The sequence below is a fragment of the Uranotaenia lowii genome, chromosome 2 (assembly GCF_029784155.1).
Source record: "Uranotaenia lowii strain MFRU-FL chromosome 2, ASM2978415v1, whole genome shotgun sequence".
NCBI lineage: Eukaryota > Metazoa > Arthropoda > Insecta > Diptera > Culicidae > Uranotaenia > Uranotaenia lowii.
This window is the reverse complement of record NC_073692.1, coordinates 326,648,380-326,667,161: the sequence shown is the minus strand read 5'-3', so window position 1 is coordinate 326,667,161 and position 18,782 is coordinate 326,648,380. Positions and strand designations below refer to the sequence as shown.

The following is an 18,782-nucleotide window of genomic DNA, read 5'->3' as shown; positions in this document are numbered from 1 at the left end:
CGAGCAAAGTGAAAAGCTCACCAATTTTCGATGAGTTTTGAAAGCTCTGCGAGACAATTGTCAATTCTTCGCAGGGCTTTCAGATTGCCGGAAAAACATTTTTTCCGTTGTGAACATAAAAAAAGGAATGCACTGATCGTTCTGGTCAATCGCTGCCGTTTATTTTGATATATGCAATATGAGTTGCGCTTTCTAAAAATCATTCAATAAGCATTTTTAAAAATTTCATTGTTTTTTTCAAGGCACGCTTCCATTCATGAAATGCTTTACGCATGAATCTTTTCGCAGAAATCGAAGTCGATATAAAAAGATATATCTAGCAACCCTGGTCTTAATCGACAAACCAGTCAGAAGAAAATCGTTCCGTTCCGTGTTTGTTCGAAGTTCAGAAGGCTGTGGCGAAAGTGTTTTACTATCGAGACAAAATTTAGCTTTAAAAATGTCGTAGATGACCGCAAGTTACGTTTAAGCCTACAGAAAATGTGCAAAAATCAACGGTGACTTCGAGTACGCAGCTAAATGTGTATTTGCAACCGGAAAAGGTGTGTTTTTCGTCAATTTTCGTGTCCGTTTTGCAGGCAGGACAGGTCGAAGTAGTCTGTTCCTCCATTTTGTCAGTGCGTGTTGTTTTTCCGCTGCTCGCTAGCCGAGTTTCGATAAAATTATGTTGTGATGAGTTTGGTTGGGTATGCTGGTGAAAATGGTTGGATAGAATTGCGAAATTCATCAAAGGATCCAGCTTTTTCTGTTTTACCCGTAACACATGGTACAGTGATGAAGTTTTTAAGGTCTAGCGCAGCAACCTTCTCTTCCTACTGGTTCGATATGATGGGGAGAAAATTTTATTCCAAGTTGAAAAGCGACATGGATTGCATCGAATCAAGTGAACAGAAGTAAAGCTCTTGAAGCCAAGGGAGGAGACGACGCAAAGAGTAATAAAAGCAATAAGAAGTGCTCATGTAGAAGAAAAAGTGACTTTCAGAAGCAACGATTTGGTCACGTAGGCCACCGCCAAACGGGTACCGTGAATGGCGATAAAAAAAATCGAAATAAGGTTCTGTAAGGTTTGGTTTAGCTTTTCTTTACGATACTGTTTTCATTTTGCAAAAGCTTGTTTGTGAATTCATTAAACAACAGATTGGTTTTATGGCAACTTAATAAAAAACATTGGCCACGACTTGTGCGACAATGCAAACGGAGAGAATAGTTATTAATTAATTCAATTAAACAATGTACAGGTAAGGTTTATAGGAAAACTGTTCTTCGAGTTCTCGTGAATCATTTGATTTAAACTCTCAAAAATGGCGGTCAAGATATGGGTGATTAGGTAGGTACCTACTGATCGTGTGTACACCAGCTTCCCTTAATTTTATTGATTTTTTTACTCCCTAGTCTCAACCAAAATCGATACTGTTAAAAGAGTTACACATCACATTCGGTCATTTTAAGCGGTCATCACATTCGGTATTTAAGTACAAAAAGCTTTAATTAAAGTTTTTGTTTTTAACAAAACACGTTTACCTTGTTTTGATGATTATTGCATTTTATTGTTGACTATTGCGTCATGGAAAAGAAAAAAAATCAGCGTTTAATCGAATCTCACGAATAGCCTCATAGGTGTAAAGTGTCACTAATAAAGACAAAAAAAAATTTAGGTACAGACCCCGTTCGATTTTGGCAACATGCCCGAACATTTTGTGTTGCCAAAATCGAATGTTGCCAAAATCGAACGGTATTTTTTCTTAAATTTTTTTCTTTCATTTTTACATAATAACTATTTTTATTATCGTTAATGTTATTTTTAGGCAATTTCCGACAATTTTTAGTAATTTTTTCTCATGTTTTGATGCATTTTGCACTACTCTTGTTTTATTTAAAATCTTGGTTGTTTTTGTCATATTTGCTGTTTTTGTCATTTTGCATCATTTTTTTGTTGGTTTTTGTCATTTTTAGTCTTTTGTTTGTATTTGTTTTTTAATTTTTTCAATTATTCATCTTTTTGTCATTTTTGAGTACTTTATAATTTTTTTAAAAAACTTGTTTTTCTTTTTGTATTTTATCACCATTTCAGAACATAAAAACGAATTTATGGTGTTTGTTTCAATTATATTGGTCCTGTTATTGAGAAAACTAAAAAGGAATGTCGCTTCTAAAAACCGTTCGATTTTGGCACATGTGCCAAAATCGGATGTTGCCAAAATCGAATGTTGCCAAAATCGAATGTTGCCAAAAACGAACGGGGTCTGTATATAGCGTTAAAGAAGTTGTGGGTAGTAAAATTTTCCCCTGCTTAATTCAATGGCCTTCATTATGAAAGAACTACGATTGGATTGCATCGCACTTTGACCTTTGACTATTGTCTTGAAACTACAAGCTTAGTAATAAGAAAACTTTTTCCTAAAGCTGACGAAATCAGCGGCTAACTATTCGAAATTGGGCATTCCAAAATTCAAATTGCGTCATCCTAAAACTGTAAGCTGATAGATCAAAATATTTCCAGCAGAAAATGATTTGTTCAAATGGCGCTAATATTATTATTTTTTCATGTTAATGTTAAAAATAAGGATTATTAACCTAGGTTAATACGCAGTTGCTGGTTTATCTTTATCTGAAAAATTCCTGGAACTTGAGAAAGTAATATTTATTCCTCTTGAAAAAGGTTGGTTGAAGAAACCGCTGTTTTTTATAAGCTTGGATAGTATAACGAAGTTTTCAATCTTAATCAAGCATAAATTATCCTTTTAAAACGTGTTGAAAAATAATTCATAATTTTTAGAAAAAATCCACTTTAATGAGCATATCTTGGTCATCACCCTTAACATTTTACCGGTCATAAAAATGTTTTGATGGGAGCCTTTTTAATATGAAAAACATCTTATTGATTTTATATTATTTTTCTAGTTTTTCTAGAACTAATTAGGTATTTTTGAAGTGTTCCGAAAATTCACTCCACTTTTTCAATTCGCATTGTAAACAATGATTTATTAACATACGAAAACCTTTCAACACAGGACATTTTGTCCTGTCAAATGTTTGAAGCATATCGTACGAATAAACGCACGCATTTGTTGTACAGACCCCGTTCGTTTTTGGCAACATTCGATTTTGGCAACATTCGATTTTGGCAACATCCGATTTTGGCACATGTGCCAAAATCGAACGGTTTTTAGAAGCGACATTCCTTTTTAGTTTTCTCAATAACAGGACCAATATAATTGAAACAAACACCATAAATTCGTTTTTATGTTCTGAAATGGTGATAAAATACAAAAAGAAAAACAAGTTTTTTAAAAAAATTATAAAGTACTCAAAAATGACAAAAAGATGAATAATTGAAAAAATTAAAAAACAAATACAAACAAAAGACTAAAAATGACAAAAAACAACAAAAAAATGATGCAAAATGACAAAAACAGCAAATATGACAAAAACAACCAAGATTTTAAATAAAACAAGAGTAGTGCAAAATGCATCAAAACATGAGAAAAAATGATAAAAAAATTACTAAAAATTGTCGGAAATTGCCTAAAAATAACATTAACGATAATAAAAATAGTTATTATGTAAAAATGAAAGAAAAAAATTTAAGAAAAAATACCGTTCGATTTTGGCAACATTCGATTTTGGCAACACAAAATGTTCGGGCATGTTGCCAAAATCGAACGGGGTCTGTATTTTTTTTAAATTTTATCATCCACAGACAACTCGACAACAGCGAACTCCCAATCGCAGCGGAATTTATTTAATGAAAAAACTAAAGACTTGTGTATGTAGAATTGTGGAAAAAACGTGAGTTAGCCGTAACCGTCGTCCGTTGGGGTTCCTAAACACCCTATCAGTGTAGTGCATTGTGTGTCATATAGAGAAAATCGAAAATAATTATCATCATACCAACGTGTACCGTAACGATAGTTTGAAAATGGGCGAAGATACGCGAGTGAAAATTCAGGTGTTCCGACCAACCTGGGAAGAGTTCAAAAATTTCTCCAAGTACATCGAGTATATTGAGTCCCAGGGGGCTAACAAAGCAGGACTGGCCAAGGTATGTTATATTCGTGTAATTTGTACCGAATAACTGTTGTTTTGCTTCTAACTTCCAAGAGTTTAAATTTCAATACGTTTTTCAAGAGAGAAATCAATATCGTAATAATCTCAATTCATCTTATTTAAAGTGCCAACTGTTAGCGTTTTTTTTTCAAGTCCAGTTGTGCACTAAGCGCTGTTATCGTGTTTTTTCAATATTAAGTTGACAGCAGTTAGTGCACAACTTGGTTGCCAACAGGGTGGAGAAAACGCTATGCGATTGTTTATTAATCAATCTTTATTTGTGAAGAGCATAGTGCTGATATGATGCGGTTCTTCATATTATCATTCGGGTTCTCTGAATGTGCTGAGAGAAATAATAGAGGAAAACAGCTGTTCGTGATATCCAATTTAGCCTGTTTTCGATCAATCACGGATATTAATGATCAAGATTGTAAAACATTTGAAGATAATTATTTCAATTTTATCGACTTATGTCCTGAAAATTAGTCAATCAGCACATAATTTAAAGGTTAATTCAATTGTAACTTCATTGTTGAAGCAATGAGCAGAGAGAGAGAGAGTGTGTGCCTGAAGTTCTTTCGCTCTCAAAACCACGAAGCCACACGATCAGTTGCCGACGGAGCACATGGACGGTGGGTTAACGATGATTCGTGCCAGACTTGAAGCAGCGGAGTAGTGACGTTGATTTTACAACTACGCTATCGCTGCTTGCTTGCTCGTTCGCTGTGTCGTTTGTTTTGAATCTGTTTCTTGGTTCTTCCACTGTTCCTACTACTGCCTAGGTCAACCAACCTGCCCTTTCCCCGTCTACTGCGAGTTGTTTGTTTTGGTTTCTGTTGCATACAGGCTTAGCGCTTTGAGATTACGGCGAGAGGGTTTCGTGCAGATGACTGAGCAGGTATTCTTGTTTGGTTTTTTTTATAGCAACGTTTGTGTTCGGTCGGCACAACTGGTTGGATGGTCGTTTGACATAATGATCCTTTGGTGTTATTGAAAGAATTAATTTAAAATTTAGAAGGGTTGTTACAGTTGAGTAACATCAAGGCTTACACTAGGGGTCGGGAATCATGACTTGTTAATTCGTACCTCGTAGTCCTCTTGTACCGCTTCCGGTCGTAAATTAAAATTTGAATATGCATAACAGTTTTATAAGAATAAAGAATATTGTTAGCGATTTCTATCAATATGGGACTGCTATACGAGTAGGGGCAGTAAAGCTTTGGTAGGTACTGAAATTTTTTGTCAAAAATCTATATGCTGAAGTCAAGGCAACGAGTCTCGTCGCTAGACTCGTAGAATCAAAGCCCCATGCCCCATTACATTTTGTTTTTAAATAAAATCAGTCATTTCCTGTTATGGTTCAAGCTATTCAAATCTTTTTTTTTCAACTTGACTTGACTTTACGGCAACCTAGGTTCGCTCGAAAAACGGACGGAGTCGCCCTGAGAAAAAAGTCAGTTTTGCGAGAAGTTCACCAATACTCTCAACGTTGTTGTCAAAACATTAAACAGCTGTTTTTGGCTGAAAGCAAAACAGTTGAAATAATGAACGGGAAAATGATTATTGCCGCGATTTTGAACCTCTCAGCCAAGCAAAATCTTCTGTCCAGTGCAACCCGGACACGAAAAAAGGCAATCCGGATGTGAAGAACCAAGTGAAGAAATCCAGAAGGGAGAACAAAATGACAGCTGCATGTAAACATTGCGCTCGTTCTCACGCACACCTACGTATGGAAACCCGAAAGTCGTTTTTTTATTCGGACGGTTCCAGAGCCAAATCCGGAATAAAAAAAAATTCGCCATAACTTTAAACATCAAGATGTCAAAAATCCATTACAGCTGATATTTGTTTTCGCTTTCATACAATTTGTTTACATCGGGAAGCACAACCTGTCAAAAGTAACGATAGTATTTATTGGTGAGGGCACTAGCAACACTGAATATTTTCAGAGGGTAGCACCGTCCACATTATGGTGCACTACCAGTGCACCACTGATCGGGAAAACGAACACGAAAACAGCAAAAAGTGCCCTACTGGTAGTGCACCGACGCAAAACTGCAAAGGTTAAAATCCGTAGATCTGGGCAATGTTGCCAGTACTAAAGATCTGCGAAGTTTCCATTACTATTTCAGAAAGCAATTAGTAAAAATTGTCTCTCGCATTCGGATGAAAGTTCTTTCCCAAGCAACCCTGTGTTTGTGTTAATAATTTCTGGAAGCTTATTGAAATGTAATGGCAAACTAAAATTGTGTATTTGGTCTCGTTTGACAGATTATTCCCCCACCAGAATGGAAACCACGCAAAGGCGGATACGATTTGGATGGATTGAATCTGACAATTCCGTCGCCGATCTGTCAGGTAGTGGCCGGCAAGCAGGGTCTGTATCAGCAGATCAATATTCAGAAAAATTCTCTAACGGTGAAACAGTTTGCGGAATTGGCCAACACAGAAAGGTGAGTATTTTTGAACGAAAACATCTTTTTCAGATAAAAAAAATTTTTTTGAGCATACAATTTTTGAATTCATAGTATTATTTAAAAAAAAACCTTTCAGTAAAAAAATCTTTTCCTTTTTGCAGATATGCTACACCAAAACATTTCGATTTCGAGGATCTGGAGCGTAAATATTGGAAAAATATAACGTATGTCGCCCCAATTTATGGAGCCGACGTTTGCGGGAGTATTACAGATGAAGATTGTAATGTAAGTTTGATAGGAGTGTTCTATGGTTGTCCCTATATCTAATGTATTTGTTCTTTTCCGTTCAGATTTGGAACATCAATCGGCTCGGCACAATCTTGGACTTCGTGAATCAGGACTATGGCATCTCCATTGACGGCGTCAATACAGCCTACCTTTACTTTGGCATGTGGAAGACAACCTTCGCCTGGCACACGGAAGATATGGATCTGTATTCGATCAATTACTTACACTTTGGAGCTCCTAAGACTTGGTACGCTGTTCCTCCTGAGTATGGTCGTAAGTTGGAGAAGGTAGCGAACAGCTATTTCCCTGCCAGTTACAAGACCTGTTCGGCTTTCCTGCGCCACAAGATGACGCTGATAAGTCCTCAAATTTTGAAACAGCACAACATCCCTTTCGATAAGATAACCCAAGAACAGAATGAAATCATGATTACGTTCCCATTCGGGTACCATGCTGGTTTCAATCATGGCTTCAATTGTGCAGAATCCACCAATTTTGCACTGCCCCGATGGATCGAGTATGGCAAACGTGCCACTCAGTGCTACTGCAGTTCAGACATGGTCAAGATCTCAATGGATACATTTGTGAAACGATTCCAACCGGAGAAGTACGAAGCATGGATGAATGGAACGGACTTTGGTCCTCATCCGGAAGATCCATCGCATATCGTTGGCCCTCCTCCCCGTAACACCGAATGCGAACAAGACGAAGGTATAGAGTCATTTACAGAAGAGGGTGAACAAGTTGCCATGAAAAAGGCCTGTAATATGGTAGCCAATTTGCGAAAGATGTCTTTCAAAGAGAAAAATCCGGACCTAGACTTGAATGATATCCAGAACAATCCACATATTCCGGATGACGTCAAGATGGTCCTAAGTGGCGCTTTAACGATGGCCGATGAAGGGGATGACGATGTAGAAGAGGTAGAAGCGCCATGTAAATCGGAAGCCTCTGACAGTTTCAAGTCATCTTCGTATGATCCGTTCGGGTCAGAAGATGATGATGATGAGTATGAAGAAGACGATGAAGGTAAACTAAGTTCGAAGCGTAAGAAGCGCAAAAAGAAGAAAAATGATAGCGATTACGATGATGATTGGTACTCGTCTCATGGCAAATCAAAACGCACGCGATCTCCTACCAAGAAACTGTCCAAGGAAGAGCGAGCGGCGAGAGCCGAGCGTGAAAACAAGCGACAGGAACGACGTTCTAAACTGGAAGAGAAACAAAAACGTCGTGAGGAGGAGCGAAAGGAACGGGAACGGTTGAAAAATGAACGGGAAGCCGAGAAAGAACGCAGTCGTCTGGAGAAGAAAGAACAGCGTTCGACAGATTCCAGAAAGAAAGCAGTGGATAGAATACGGGAACAGATGCGGAAATCGGATGGCAGTTCACCGAAAAAAGCCGCTAACGGAACGTCACCGGCTATGAAAAAAGTTCAGCAGCAGTTGAAGAAAGAACTTCCCCCAGCGTTGAAAATGTTGGAGCACCACAAGAAGTTTGAAGGTAAGATTCCACATCTCAAGAACTCCGGTGCCGATAAAAGTTATGGCAGCAACGGCAAAGTTGTTGGTAGTGGTGTTGTTAGAGGCCATTGCAGCGTTTTGGATCCTTTGGATATCGGCAATTCGGTGTCAACAGCGCCAGCACGTTATCCGCCTAAAATAAGTCCTGTAAAACAAGTTGTTCATCAAAAATCGGTAACAGTAATTAAACCCGAAAGTTCAGGATTAAATGTAAACGCTCTACCTTTGTCGGACAGCAACTTGGTCAAAAAGATTAACAGCATACCGAACTTGGAGGTAAAAAAAATTGACCCTAGTCAAGTACGAAATAATCCTTCATATGGTTCTCAGCCGAAGTCGCTCCCTGGGGTTATGGAGCCGGCAAAAATCGATAAGAGGATTCAATTACCCCCTCTGCGACCGTCAACCTATATTCCACCTCCAGTTAAATTACCAAAACCTCCGACACCGATTAAAGAACGGAGAGATTATCTGGGTGCTTTTAGTGAATTTCTCAATTCAACTAGCGCTATTTCGGCTCCTGTGGATGTACCAAGAAAAAATAATCGCACAGATGCTACTACCAAATCGCATGTTGTTTCACAACGAAGTACAGGCAGTACTGACTCATTGCCGCCGACTAAGTCACCTTCAGTTACTCCCAGTCGTATTCTGAATTATACTCTTGGAGCCAGCTCAGTTCAGAGTAGAACAGTTGAAACTACGGCGGGTAAAATTGAAATAATTGTTCGAAACCAAAAGCAGCCTACCGAAATGAAGGTCGATATACCCCAACCTTTTGATACACCTCCACTTTTTGATATGCTCCCTCCCAAAAACAATGTGAGCATACAATACGACCAACCAGAACAATTGCTTTCACCACCGGACCAATTACTGCAAATGTCAGACAATATTATTGCTGAAGAAAAGGACAAATATTTGGGGGAGTCTCTGATTGAAGAACATCCGCAAACGGTCAGTATGGAAAGTGCTCAAATGTTTCGATATTTTGATGCAGCTGGCAATGAAATTCCCGCACCCTGCGAACAACAAGTCGTGTACGAAGAAACTATCGTTGACACAGAACCTACCATTGTGGTACAGAACAATAGCATCAACTTCAACACCATTTGGCCAACAACGGTACATCAAAATAAGCAAAGACAACACCTGCAACCACAACCTTTGCCTACACTTGCTGTCATCAACAACGGCGGCACCGGCTCTGTTTGGCCTAATTCGAATCAGAACGGTTTTCTGAGTGACAGATTAGTTCAGTTCAATCACTGAGGAAGAAGTACATACTTTTAGTTTTTTTTTATAAGTTCCGTTTTATCAATGTACCTACCACTTTCGTTTACTTCCTTGAACAACGTTTGCTGTAGTCTCTCGATAATATTTGAAACCAATTGCGACTTTTTAAATTTTAGTAGAACTTTGAATTGTGTGTATTATATGAGAATTTTTTGTTTTATGACTTCTTTTCAATGAGTCGCTCTTTAGATTACCTACCCGTATATTTGCTAGCGGTAACCGTATTTTTCTTTGTAATTTACAAAAGTATCCTTTTGCCTATTTTTTTTCCTTACATCGGGTTTAAATTGATATGTTTTGTTTCTTTCAATGAAAGAGTATTGAATAAGTCGTTATAGTAAGGAGTCGAATTCTGACATTGCAGTTGCCTCAGAATAGTCGAAACAAACAGAGCAGGAATGTTGGAATAATAAGATGTAGGACGATCCAGACGTTCGTTTCACTATTAAAGATCTAGATCGTTTCAAAAACAAACTTTTTTGTTTTCTTTTCGGTATGGTTTGAGAGAATTCCTTCATTGAACGCGTCATTTTAGATTAGGGAGCATTTGAAGGTTTCCGGTTGGCTTAGAGTTAAATCAAGTATTCTTAAGTAGAATCTGTTACTACGGTTATTTATATATTTAAACATTTTGAATATTTGGATGGAACCGTGAACGGTGATCAATAGATTTTAGATTATCTTTGACAGGACATTTATGTGTGCCCATGTTATTAAACTAAGAAGAAGAAAAATCCTTTTTTTATTTCTTCGTACAAATGATCGATTACCTATAATAAATTGAATGAATTAGCATTTTTCAAATTCTAAAACGATGAAAATTAATAACCGGTTTTGATCATTTGCATTTTTCATGGTAATACCATGATGCTTTGCACGATTGCACCTTTTGCCTTGAAGCTAAAGATTACGGGCTACGCGGTTTAGCAAACATTGGCCTGCAATTACAGCAAACAAAAATGATTTGACTCAAATTAATGCACATTTTAAGTCATATAAATAAAATATCCATTTCAATGAATACGAATCTGGGCGTTTCTTTTATGCATTTATTCCTTGGTTTTAGTAAATCTATCTTTAGTATATTTGTCAAAAAATCTTCGAGTCATAGGAAGACAAATCTATGAAAACGAGTCTAAAATTCAACACTGTTCTTGACTCAATTGGTTTTCAAGAAATGAAGAAAACTCAATGAATTTTTCGCTTGGAGCATATAAAGCTGCCAAACTTTGGACACGTTTTTCTCGAATCAATGATGTTGGCGCATTCGCCATATTCAAAATTCGATACCGAAATCGGATAGTTCTATAGTATCATGTACCATCAAGTCACCATTCACCGCCCAGACACCATTTACCGCCCAAAATCACCCTTTTGTGTGTATTTCGAAAAAACTGGAATTTTTTCTCCAAAAATAAGACCTGTGTTCTGTGTCGGCATCATTGTTCGACCATTTCACTGAAAAATCATCACTTAATTATGCTAACTATAGCCAGAAATAAAATATTTGGTTTTTCGTTTCCGGTCAAATTATTGAATTCGACGCCTGTTAGCGAACTAAGCATAACTGTGCTCCTAGTGAAAAAAGGGGTTTTGTTTACTAAATAGTACCTATTTTTCCTACAATCGACTTGAAACGATAGTTTGATTTTTGTAGAATAGATTTGCATCGGAAAATTTTCGATTTTTTCAATAGTTGTTGTTTTTTGAAGCGTTTAGTGATGGGCGGTAATTGGTGTATAAATAAAAGTGTGGGTTCCTAATTACCGGTCACGCACAATTTCTTTGTTTTTAACGCATGTATTGTGTCAAAAGTGTAAATTGTAAGAAGCATTTAGTTTGATTACGTTAGAAAATGATGTTTTATCGCTGAAAGTAACCGATTACTTGAGGCTGTTTGCCGGGAATCATCATTTTGTCAGTCAACGCACTTTGTTAAAATTTGTACAAAATTTGCGGAAAAGATTTCACAAAATGTATTCTCTCAAGATCCTAAATATGGTTTTGACAGCTCGTTACATGGACAATATTAAAAAGATCAGTTTCCGTGTTGTTAGATAGTTTTTCCTTAAGAAAACATTATCGATACCCGAAAAAGTCTAATGGGCGGTAATAGGGCCAGTTGAACACCTCAACGTTTAGTTAATTATTTTTAAAAGCGTACATTTTTCGCATTTCACTAAATTTTTTATTTAAAGTAGAGCAGTTTTGAGATGTATTGGAAAAGAAAGCGAATAAAAATCTGCCGTCGTTTTTTTATTACACATGTTTGAAGTTGAAAAACCGCTTAACTGGGCGGTAGATGGTGACATGATGGTAATTATTTTTACTAAACGTCGCATGCATTTGGAGTCCGTGATAAAGTCTATCGTCCTTGCGAACTTGCATTCGTAACATTTATATTCACGATCCTTCAAAATTTGTGCAAACAAAATTTAACACTTGTTCGCATTATGTTAGCTACCATATTTGCTAACAATCTTTCTTCTTCTCTCTTTTATCTGTTTTCTATGTCACCTATTATATAATACGTATAATACGTATAATACGCATATGACGACACGGAGGTAGATCGACGAGAAGGGTCGGCTAACTGGGTTAACTTTTGAATGTTTATGTGTTTATTTTAAAGCCTTCATTATATTCTTAATGTGAATATGTTTTTTTCAATTCTACATTATTTTTTATGAATGTACATTTAAAAATTTTGTATCTTTTCTTTCATGTTGTTTTGGTTTTCGTATTCTTTTATAATAACTTAATAATTTTTTATTTGTAACCAAGTTTTAACAAAAATATATAATTTTTAAAATGGAAAACAAAATTCCTGAAGTTATTTTCATTCTCGCTAGATTCAACATTTTAGCGCTATATCTAGATGCTACCCAGAGAGTATCTTAATACATATACTTAAAATTTAAATACCTATTGTGTAGATTTTGATACAGTCAAGAATTTAATATTTTATTATTTAGTTTATTAAACTTTTAAAACTAAAATAACCCATGATACGAAAGATATTATGGTTTTACAAATTTAACAAAAAACGAAAATGTTTATAATAGCACAGATCATAAATGTTGTATAAGATTCCTAGAGACAGATTTAGCGAACAGCTCATTGTATAGTTTTAAAGTATTTCAAATGTCAATAAATTTGCGAATTATCATGGGAAAGGACTTTTTCCTTCCTCTTTTAGATCCGGTTAACTTATTTACGGTTTTAGTTTGTATTGGAGTTGAGTTACTAAGATATCAAAATTGTTCTCGGGAACAAATGGCCGATGGTAAGTATGTATAACATTTCCTAAATATTAGATCTTCAAAATTATAGTTATTTTTGACAATAACGTGAATGAATTACGGTTAACAATAATCGTATAAGTTCAATTTTTTTTTTCATTTTGGCTCGGTCTTTTCGTCATGTCAGTTTTATAATACACTAGATTTTGACTCTAGTGCTCGAATTTATCATCAAAAAACGTATCTTTTACCGGGCTTCTCTAAACGTTTAATAAACGATTTGGGCGCACTGGTTTTGGAATGAATTTCTTTTGTTTTTGTGTCGTCAACAGGTTCAAGGTTCAAAAATCTTGAGTCATTTTATTGCGAAAAGAGTCGGCGAAGTTGTCAGTTTATAATAAAAGAAGCTCACTCAGCCAAGGTCAAACAATTTACTGAGCTTAATAACCTTAGGAATGTTTTTCACTTTATAGATGCGGACTTTATTTTGTAAGTACATTTTATCGTTTTTTCTTGATTGTTTTTCTTCAGTTATTATTTTCTTTCTTTCTTTTAAATTTATTTCGCTATTTTAGCAGTTTTTTTTGTAGTCAATAGGATGCATGTGTCTTTTATGAGTTTTATGGATTCGCACAATTTTGCACTCAGTCAAAACGGTTATGATCGCCCTTTATTAAAAAAGCTTACGAAATGCTCACATGCATTTGGGCCGTATTTAAAAACAGAACGAATCTCCTTATATCCTGGGAATGGCGCTTTTAACACGCCTTTGCCTTGGATATCTTGTACATTTTTACTGTTCTTCCGTCTACTTGTAGATTTTGTCTACTCCTGGCCCAAGAAAAGGAAAGGTTTGCGTATGAATTGTGAATCACGCGTAAGCTCACGCAGACGGAGCATCCGACTACGGATTCACCAGTACTGTATGTCGGTGTATGGCAACAGTTTGTCATAAGTGAATAATATCTAGGTTTGATTGATAATCATTGGTATGGTTGATCGGGTTCCCCTGATCCGCTGAATAAAGTGAGCGAAGCAATTATTTTCCTCATAGATCAGAAACGATGGGTTGTTAGAGTAGGAATCATTCAATCAAAGTCTAGTCCTCGGCTCTTGTGTTCATCAGTCCAAAGACAACATAAAAACGTTAGAAGCATTATAGATCAAAAGTGAAACTGCTTAAGTTATTGCGAATAAAGATTAAGACAGAAAATTATTCACTAATAGTTGTTGAAATTCATATCACGTCCAGATCTGTTAAAGTTGCTCAATCGTAGCATAGGAAGAATGCCAAATGATGATTTACTATAAGTGTATGTCTTCTAGCATCAGTAGATTTGAACTGACGGGAACCAAATTTAAGTAATCATTTATCGTTTCTCTTAGATCTAGGATATTCAACCTTTATTTTTAATTTTGCAGAACCGGACATCAAGCAGGAGAAACCAGATGTGGATGAACATCAAGGTCAAAGTTTGGTATCGAAAATATTATCCGGACAAATAGCCCCAAGCCAAAGCCAAATAGAAAGTCTTCGAGCTCTGCACTTGGAGGAACAAGCGCGTAAACTAGAGGAGTCTACTCGAAAATTGATGGATTCTATCCTCAAAAGATCTGCAAAACCAAGGACGTTTAACTTGAGCAGTGCTTCGCTTAATTTGAGTGGTTCTTCGCTTAACCTAAGTAGGCCAAAGCTGGAGCAAAATACACTTACAATGAGTAACTCTAGCATGGATTTAAGTCTAGTTAAGCAGGAGAAAATAGATCCATCAGATGAACAGGATGGAATACAATTTGAGGTAGACAGTGTCGATGGCACACTAGACCTTTCAACCGTCAAGATGGAGCCAGAAGACGATGAGATGGACCCTAACTTAGATTTTCCTAGACGAAAACGAACTCCTTACACTCCTGGCCAACTGATAGAACTCGAAAAACATTTCGCCGAGAATAACTTTGTAGGTCATAGACAACGAGCAATAATAGCCGAAAGTTTGAATCTTTCCGAGCGACAGGTTGGTTGAATTACCGTAAACCCAAAATTTTGTAGATTAATATTATGAATTCGCTACAGGTTAAAATTTGGTTCCAAAATCGGCGTGCTAAAGTAAGACGAATCGAATCGGGATACGGACGAGGAATGGGAAATCGGAAACCCGATGGGTACTTCGATGATCCTGATGAAAACACGCAACCGACATTAGAAGTGGATGATCTTGATTCCTCTAAATTATCGGATGCAGAAGGAGAAAAACAACTTACAGGTAAGCGCTATCCAGCGAATAGGTTATATTACAAGTTTATTGCATAATATTTTTTCGTTAGATCTAGATAAGTCAACCGAGGACGCTCGTGGGGACATTTCAAATAGCAGCATTGGAGAACCTAGAAATCATAGTAGTCAATCAACCAGCAGATCGCGGCGGGATGATAGTCGTCGGAAGAGGACCAACTTTACTAAGGAGCAATCGGCTCAATTGGAACGTGAATTTCATTTCAAGAAGTACATCACTATCACGGAACGGTATGAAATTGCTACAAGGTTGAAGCTGAATGAATTGCAGGTATGTATGAACGTCACGATGAACATATTACTATTATCAATTTGAACCTAAATGAGGAATAAAGAAAAAAAAATTGTATTGACTAAATTTGTTGCTAACAAAATTAATTTTGTTTAGGTTCAAGTTTGGTTCCAAAATCGACGTGCCCGTTGGACAAGGCACCGTCCCCCGAGAAAGGACGGCGAACCAGATCTGCTGGATGATATCAAAATAGAAGACGCTCGTTTGGAGGAGGCTGATATGAACTCGGATTCGAATTTGGCTTCCGAAGAAGGGCTCAGCTTGGATGAAACACAAGCCGCGAAAATACTGCTTCATTTGGATCGACCAATCAAAAACGAACCGATGGACTTTTCAAAGGGGGGAACCGTTCGTACCAGCACGGTGCAATTGGATAAATCGTTACTGTCAGACATTGGAATCCCCTTGAAAGACGAGTCAGATGATATATCAGATGACGAATGTTTTCCGGTTGACGACGAAACTGTCGTGGTTAAGATTGATGAAAAAGGTCAAACACTTTCGTTGGAACTCCTATCAGCAGCAATAGATTTGACTGTAAATAGCAAAGATGATGAGACAGACATTTCCAATGATAAAAATACTGAGAATAAAAGGGTCGTTGAAAGTCCAACACTCGAATCGATCTCCCTCCTTGATATGCCTGAATTGGAAAAAGTGTCTAGTGAAAAAGAGAGCGAAGAACCTTCTAAACCGAACGATAATTCGCAGGATGAAGAATCTACAACCATTAAACATGAACCGTTTGATTCACCTGTAGACGATGGGAGCTTATCTGCAGATGTAGATCTCAATGGCGATGATGACACTATAAGCAAAACTTGCAGGCCACTTTCAGCTGCCGAAATGAATGATTTAGGACCAATAGCTTATACTCAGGCAGACGTAAAGCCCGAAACAATCGATGAATTAAAATCATCAGTAGATTCAAAATCACTTGGAAATAAGACAACTAATGCAAAATTGGCTGCTTCCTCTGAAAAGATTAAAGAGCCAGATTCAACGAGCTCTACGAACGTTAAGGCGAAAACAATTGAAACTGAAAAAAGGGATTCAAAGATTGAAAATGCTGTTTCTGATGAATCCAAAACTGCACAGGAGTCAGTTAAGAAAAATGATGCAGATAATATCAAAACAGGAAAAGCTGACGACGATAAAAAGTTGGTTGAAACTAGCGCTAAATTAGAACTAACAGATAAAACCAACTCTGCCGCTGACCAGGATTCTAACTGTGCTTCAAACAGTGATTCGGAATCAGGTGAAAAGGTCAAATCGGAGACAGTCGATAAAGAAACACTGGAAGACATTAAATCTTCAACCGATACTAAAACTGCAGCCGCTTCTGCATCGTCAGCTTCAGAACCGGCAGACCCCCCTTCGAATTAGTTGGTCGGATTCAATCCAATTAGGAGTACTGCGCCCATAGCCTTTTCTAAACTGGAGAGAGAATTTTTAGAATGTGTGTGATTGTCGACTTAGGTTCATAAAAAGTTTGAATTTTTATTTCAGTATTTTTTTTTTATATTTCACTTTAATTTTGTTTTGGATATTTTGGAATTCGCAGTATGCTATTTTGCGTTCACAGCTAAGTATAAAATGGATATAGCTTGGGACGCTCAAGCGGAGAATGCAACTGAGAAGAGGACAGTTTCTTCTTCGAAAGTTAGTTTTCCACGATACACTTATAGTTGCAAATTGAATTGAAAATTTAGTTATGAACAAACGCCCAGCGATTAGATAATTGTGTTAACCAGAATCCCGAAGAATTTGATTTTTTTTAAATATATTCCTAGAGTATACATCAGCGATAATGATCTGATACAGTTCTGTGAATAGACTTTAATGGTGTTTTGCGTTAACCCATCTTCAAAAGTAATCATGTTGGCACTAGCGCTTTACTTCGTACGAAAAGTATCTTACTATATACCACCCATATGCATATGAACGAGTAATCACCAGAGGAAGACTACTTTAGTTTTAAGTTAAAATTTTGTTAGCATTCGTAGCCATTAGTCACAAAGCAACTCTTGAAATTGTAAATTCAGAAAACAGAAGTAATTTTAGTCCTACGCATTAAGACAGATCCTCACGAAAAGAGAAAAAGAAAGTTTGAAATTGCATAGTACTAGCATTAAGAGCAGCAGTGATAATTATAATTGATTATTCGCATAAAGTCAGAATTTTCATGTTATTCTAAATAAAACCATCACAAACGAATGTAACTTGCATTGTCTTTTTAATTTTGAAGAAGAAGTCACGTTGGGAGGAGTCTACATGCTTTTTGATGAACAGTTATTCAACTTCAAAGTTCCCGACGGCACCGATCTGGAACTTGTATGCAACATGGATGGTGCAGATGTAGCTTTTCCCCCAACTCTCATTTCGAAGAGCAGTGGTTCAAATCTTCTAGTACCGTGAAAGCACCAATGGCCGCGCAGTACCAATGGACGAAAATTTCGCATTTTCGGATACCTCCGCTAGGTATCTTTCACTTGCCATACTAGAAATAAATTTATTCTCCTGACAGCAAGTGTGGTATCGTCAGCATAGTTAACCTTGATCACTCCTGACGGTAAATTACGCAACAGTCTTGTCATTATGACGTTGAAACAAATCGGGCTGAGGGGTGATCCTTGAGGGAGGCCTTTCCAGGTTGTTCTTTTTATCATACTTAGATCATTTCGACTTGTGGATAGAATCCTTTCCCTAAAAAGTACATAGATACTGCGAGTGAGACATTCTGGTACTTCTAGTGCTCTTAGTTCTTCAACGAGTAATCCAATTTCAACATCATCAGTTGCCGAGCACTTCAGTCGGGGATAGATATTCTGATTCATGGTCTTACGCTCCTTGGATTGGAAATCTCCCGAACAAAAAGTAAATGCCTTCTAATCACAAATCGGCAACCTCGTACAGTGCCTAATATCGTGATGCATAATGAACCGTTGCAATTTGTTAGACAGTTCGATGAAACTTCTAGGCATGCACTTGACTAGAAATCTTTCTTGGACAGGCCATATTCAGCTAATCAAAAAACGCACAACCCTCTATATCAATTTTCTTCGAAGTATCGCTGGACAGTACTGGGGAGCGCACCCATCAGCAATGATTCACATCTACAAACCGTGCATTCGGTCGATCATTGAGTATGGTTCCGTGCTGATGACAAACTTGACTTCTAAGGATAGCCTAACACTAGACAGAATCCAGTGGGCATGCATCCGAGTATGTTTAGGGTCTACAAAAACTACACATACAGGATCGCTTGATGTCCTGGCTGGCCTCTGTCCACTAAGTATAAGAAGAGACTCATCGGCAATACGCTTCGTCAACAGAAGAGCATTTTTGAAATCATGGCATCAGCAGTTTGTAGAACCAACTCTG

At 37.1% G+C, this 18,782-nt stretch overlaps 1 protein-coding gene across 5 annotated transcripts; it reads left to right on the top strand.

Moving 5' to 3' along the window:
- The first annotated feature begins 344 nt into the window (after positions 1-344).
- On the top strand, positions 345-17,615 carry LOC129743913 (uncharacterized). Of its 5 annotated transcripts, none has more exons than XM_055736151.1 (9): positions 345-542; positions 3,701-4,042; positions 6,319-6,500; positions 6,626-6,749; positions 6,815-8,255; positions 14,236-14,828; positions 14,888-15,077; positions 15,139-15,377; positions 15,495-17,615. In XM_055736151.1, the coding sequence occupies exons 2-9, from the start codon at positions 3,920-3,922 to the stop codon at positions 16,782-16,784; spliced, it is 4,182 nt and encodes a 1,393-aa protein (XP_055592126.1). In that variant the 5' UTR covers positions 345-542; positions 3,701-3,919; the 3' UTR covers positions 16,785-17,615. The 5 variants fall into 5 exon arrangements, with proteins under 5 accessions (XP_055592126.1, XP_055592129.1, XP_055592130.1 ...); XM_055736154.1 differs by lacking the exon at positions 345-542 and adding an exon at positions 604-766; XM_055736155.1 differs by lacking the exon at positions 345-542 and adding an exon at positions 790-1,054.
- The last annotated feature ends 1,167 nt before the right edge of the window (positions 17,616-18,782 follow it).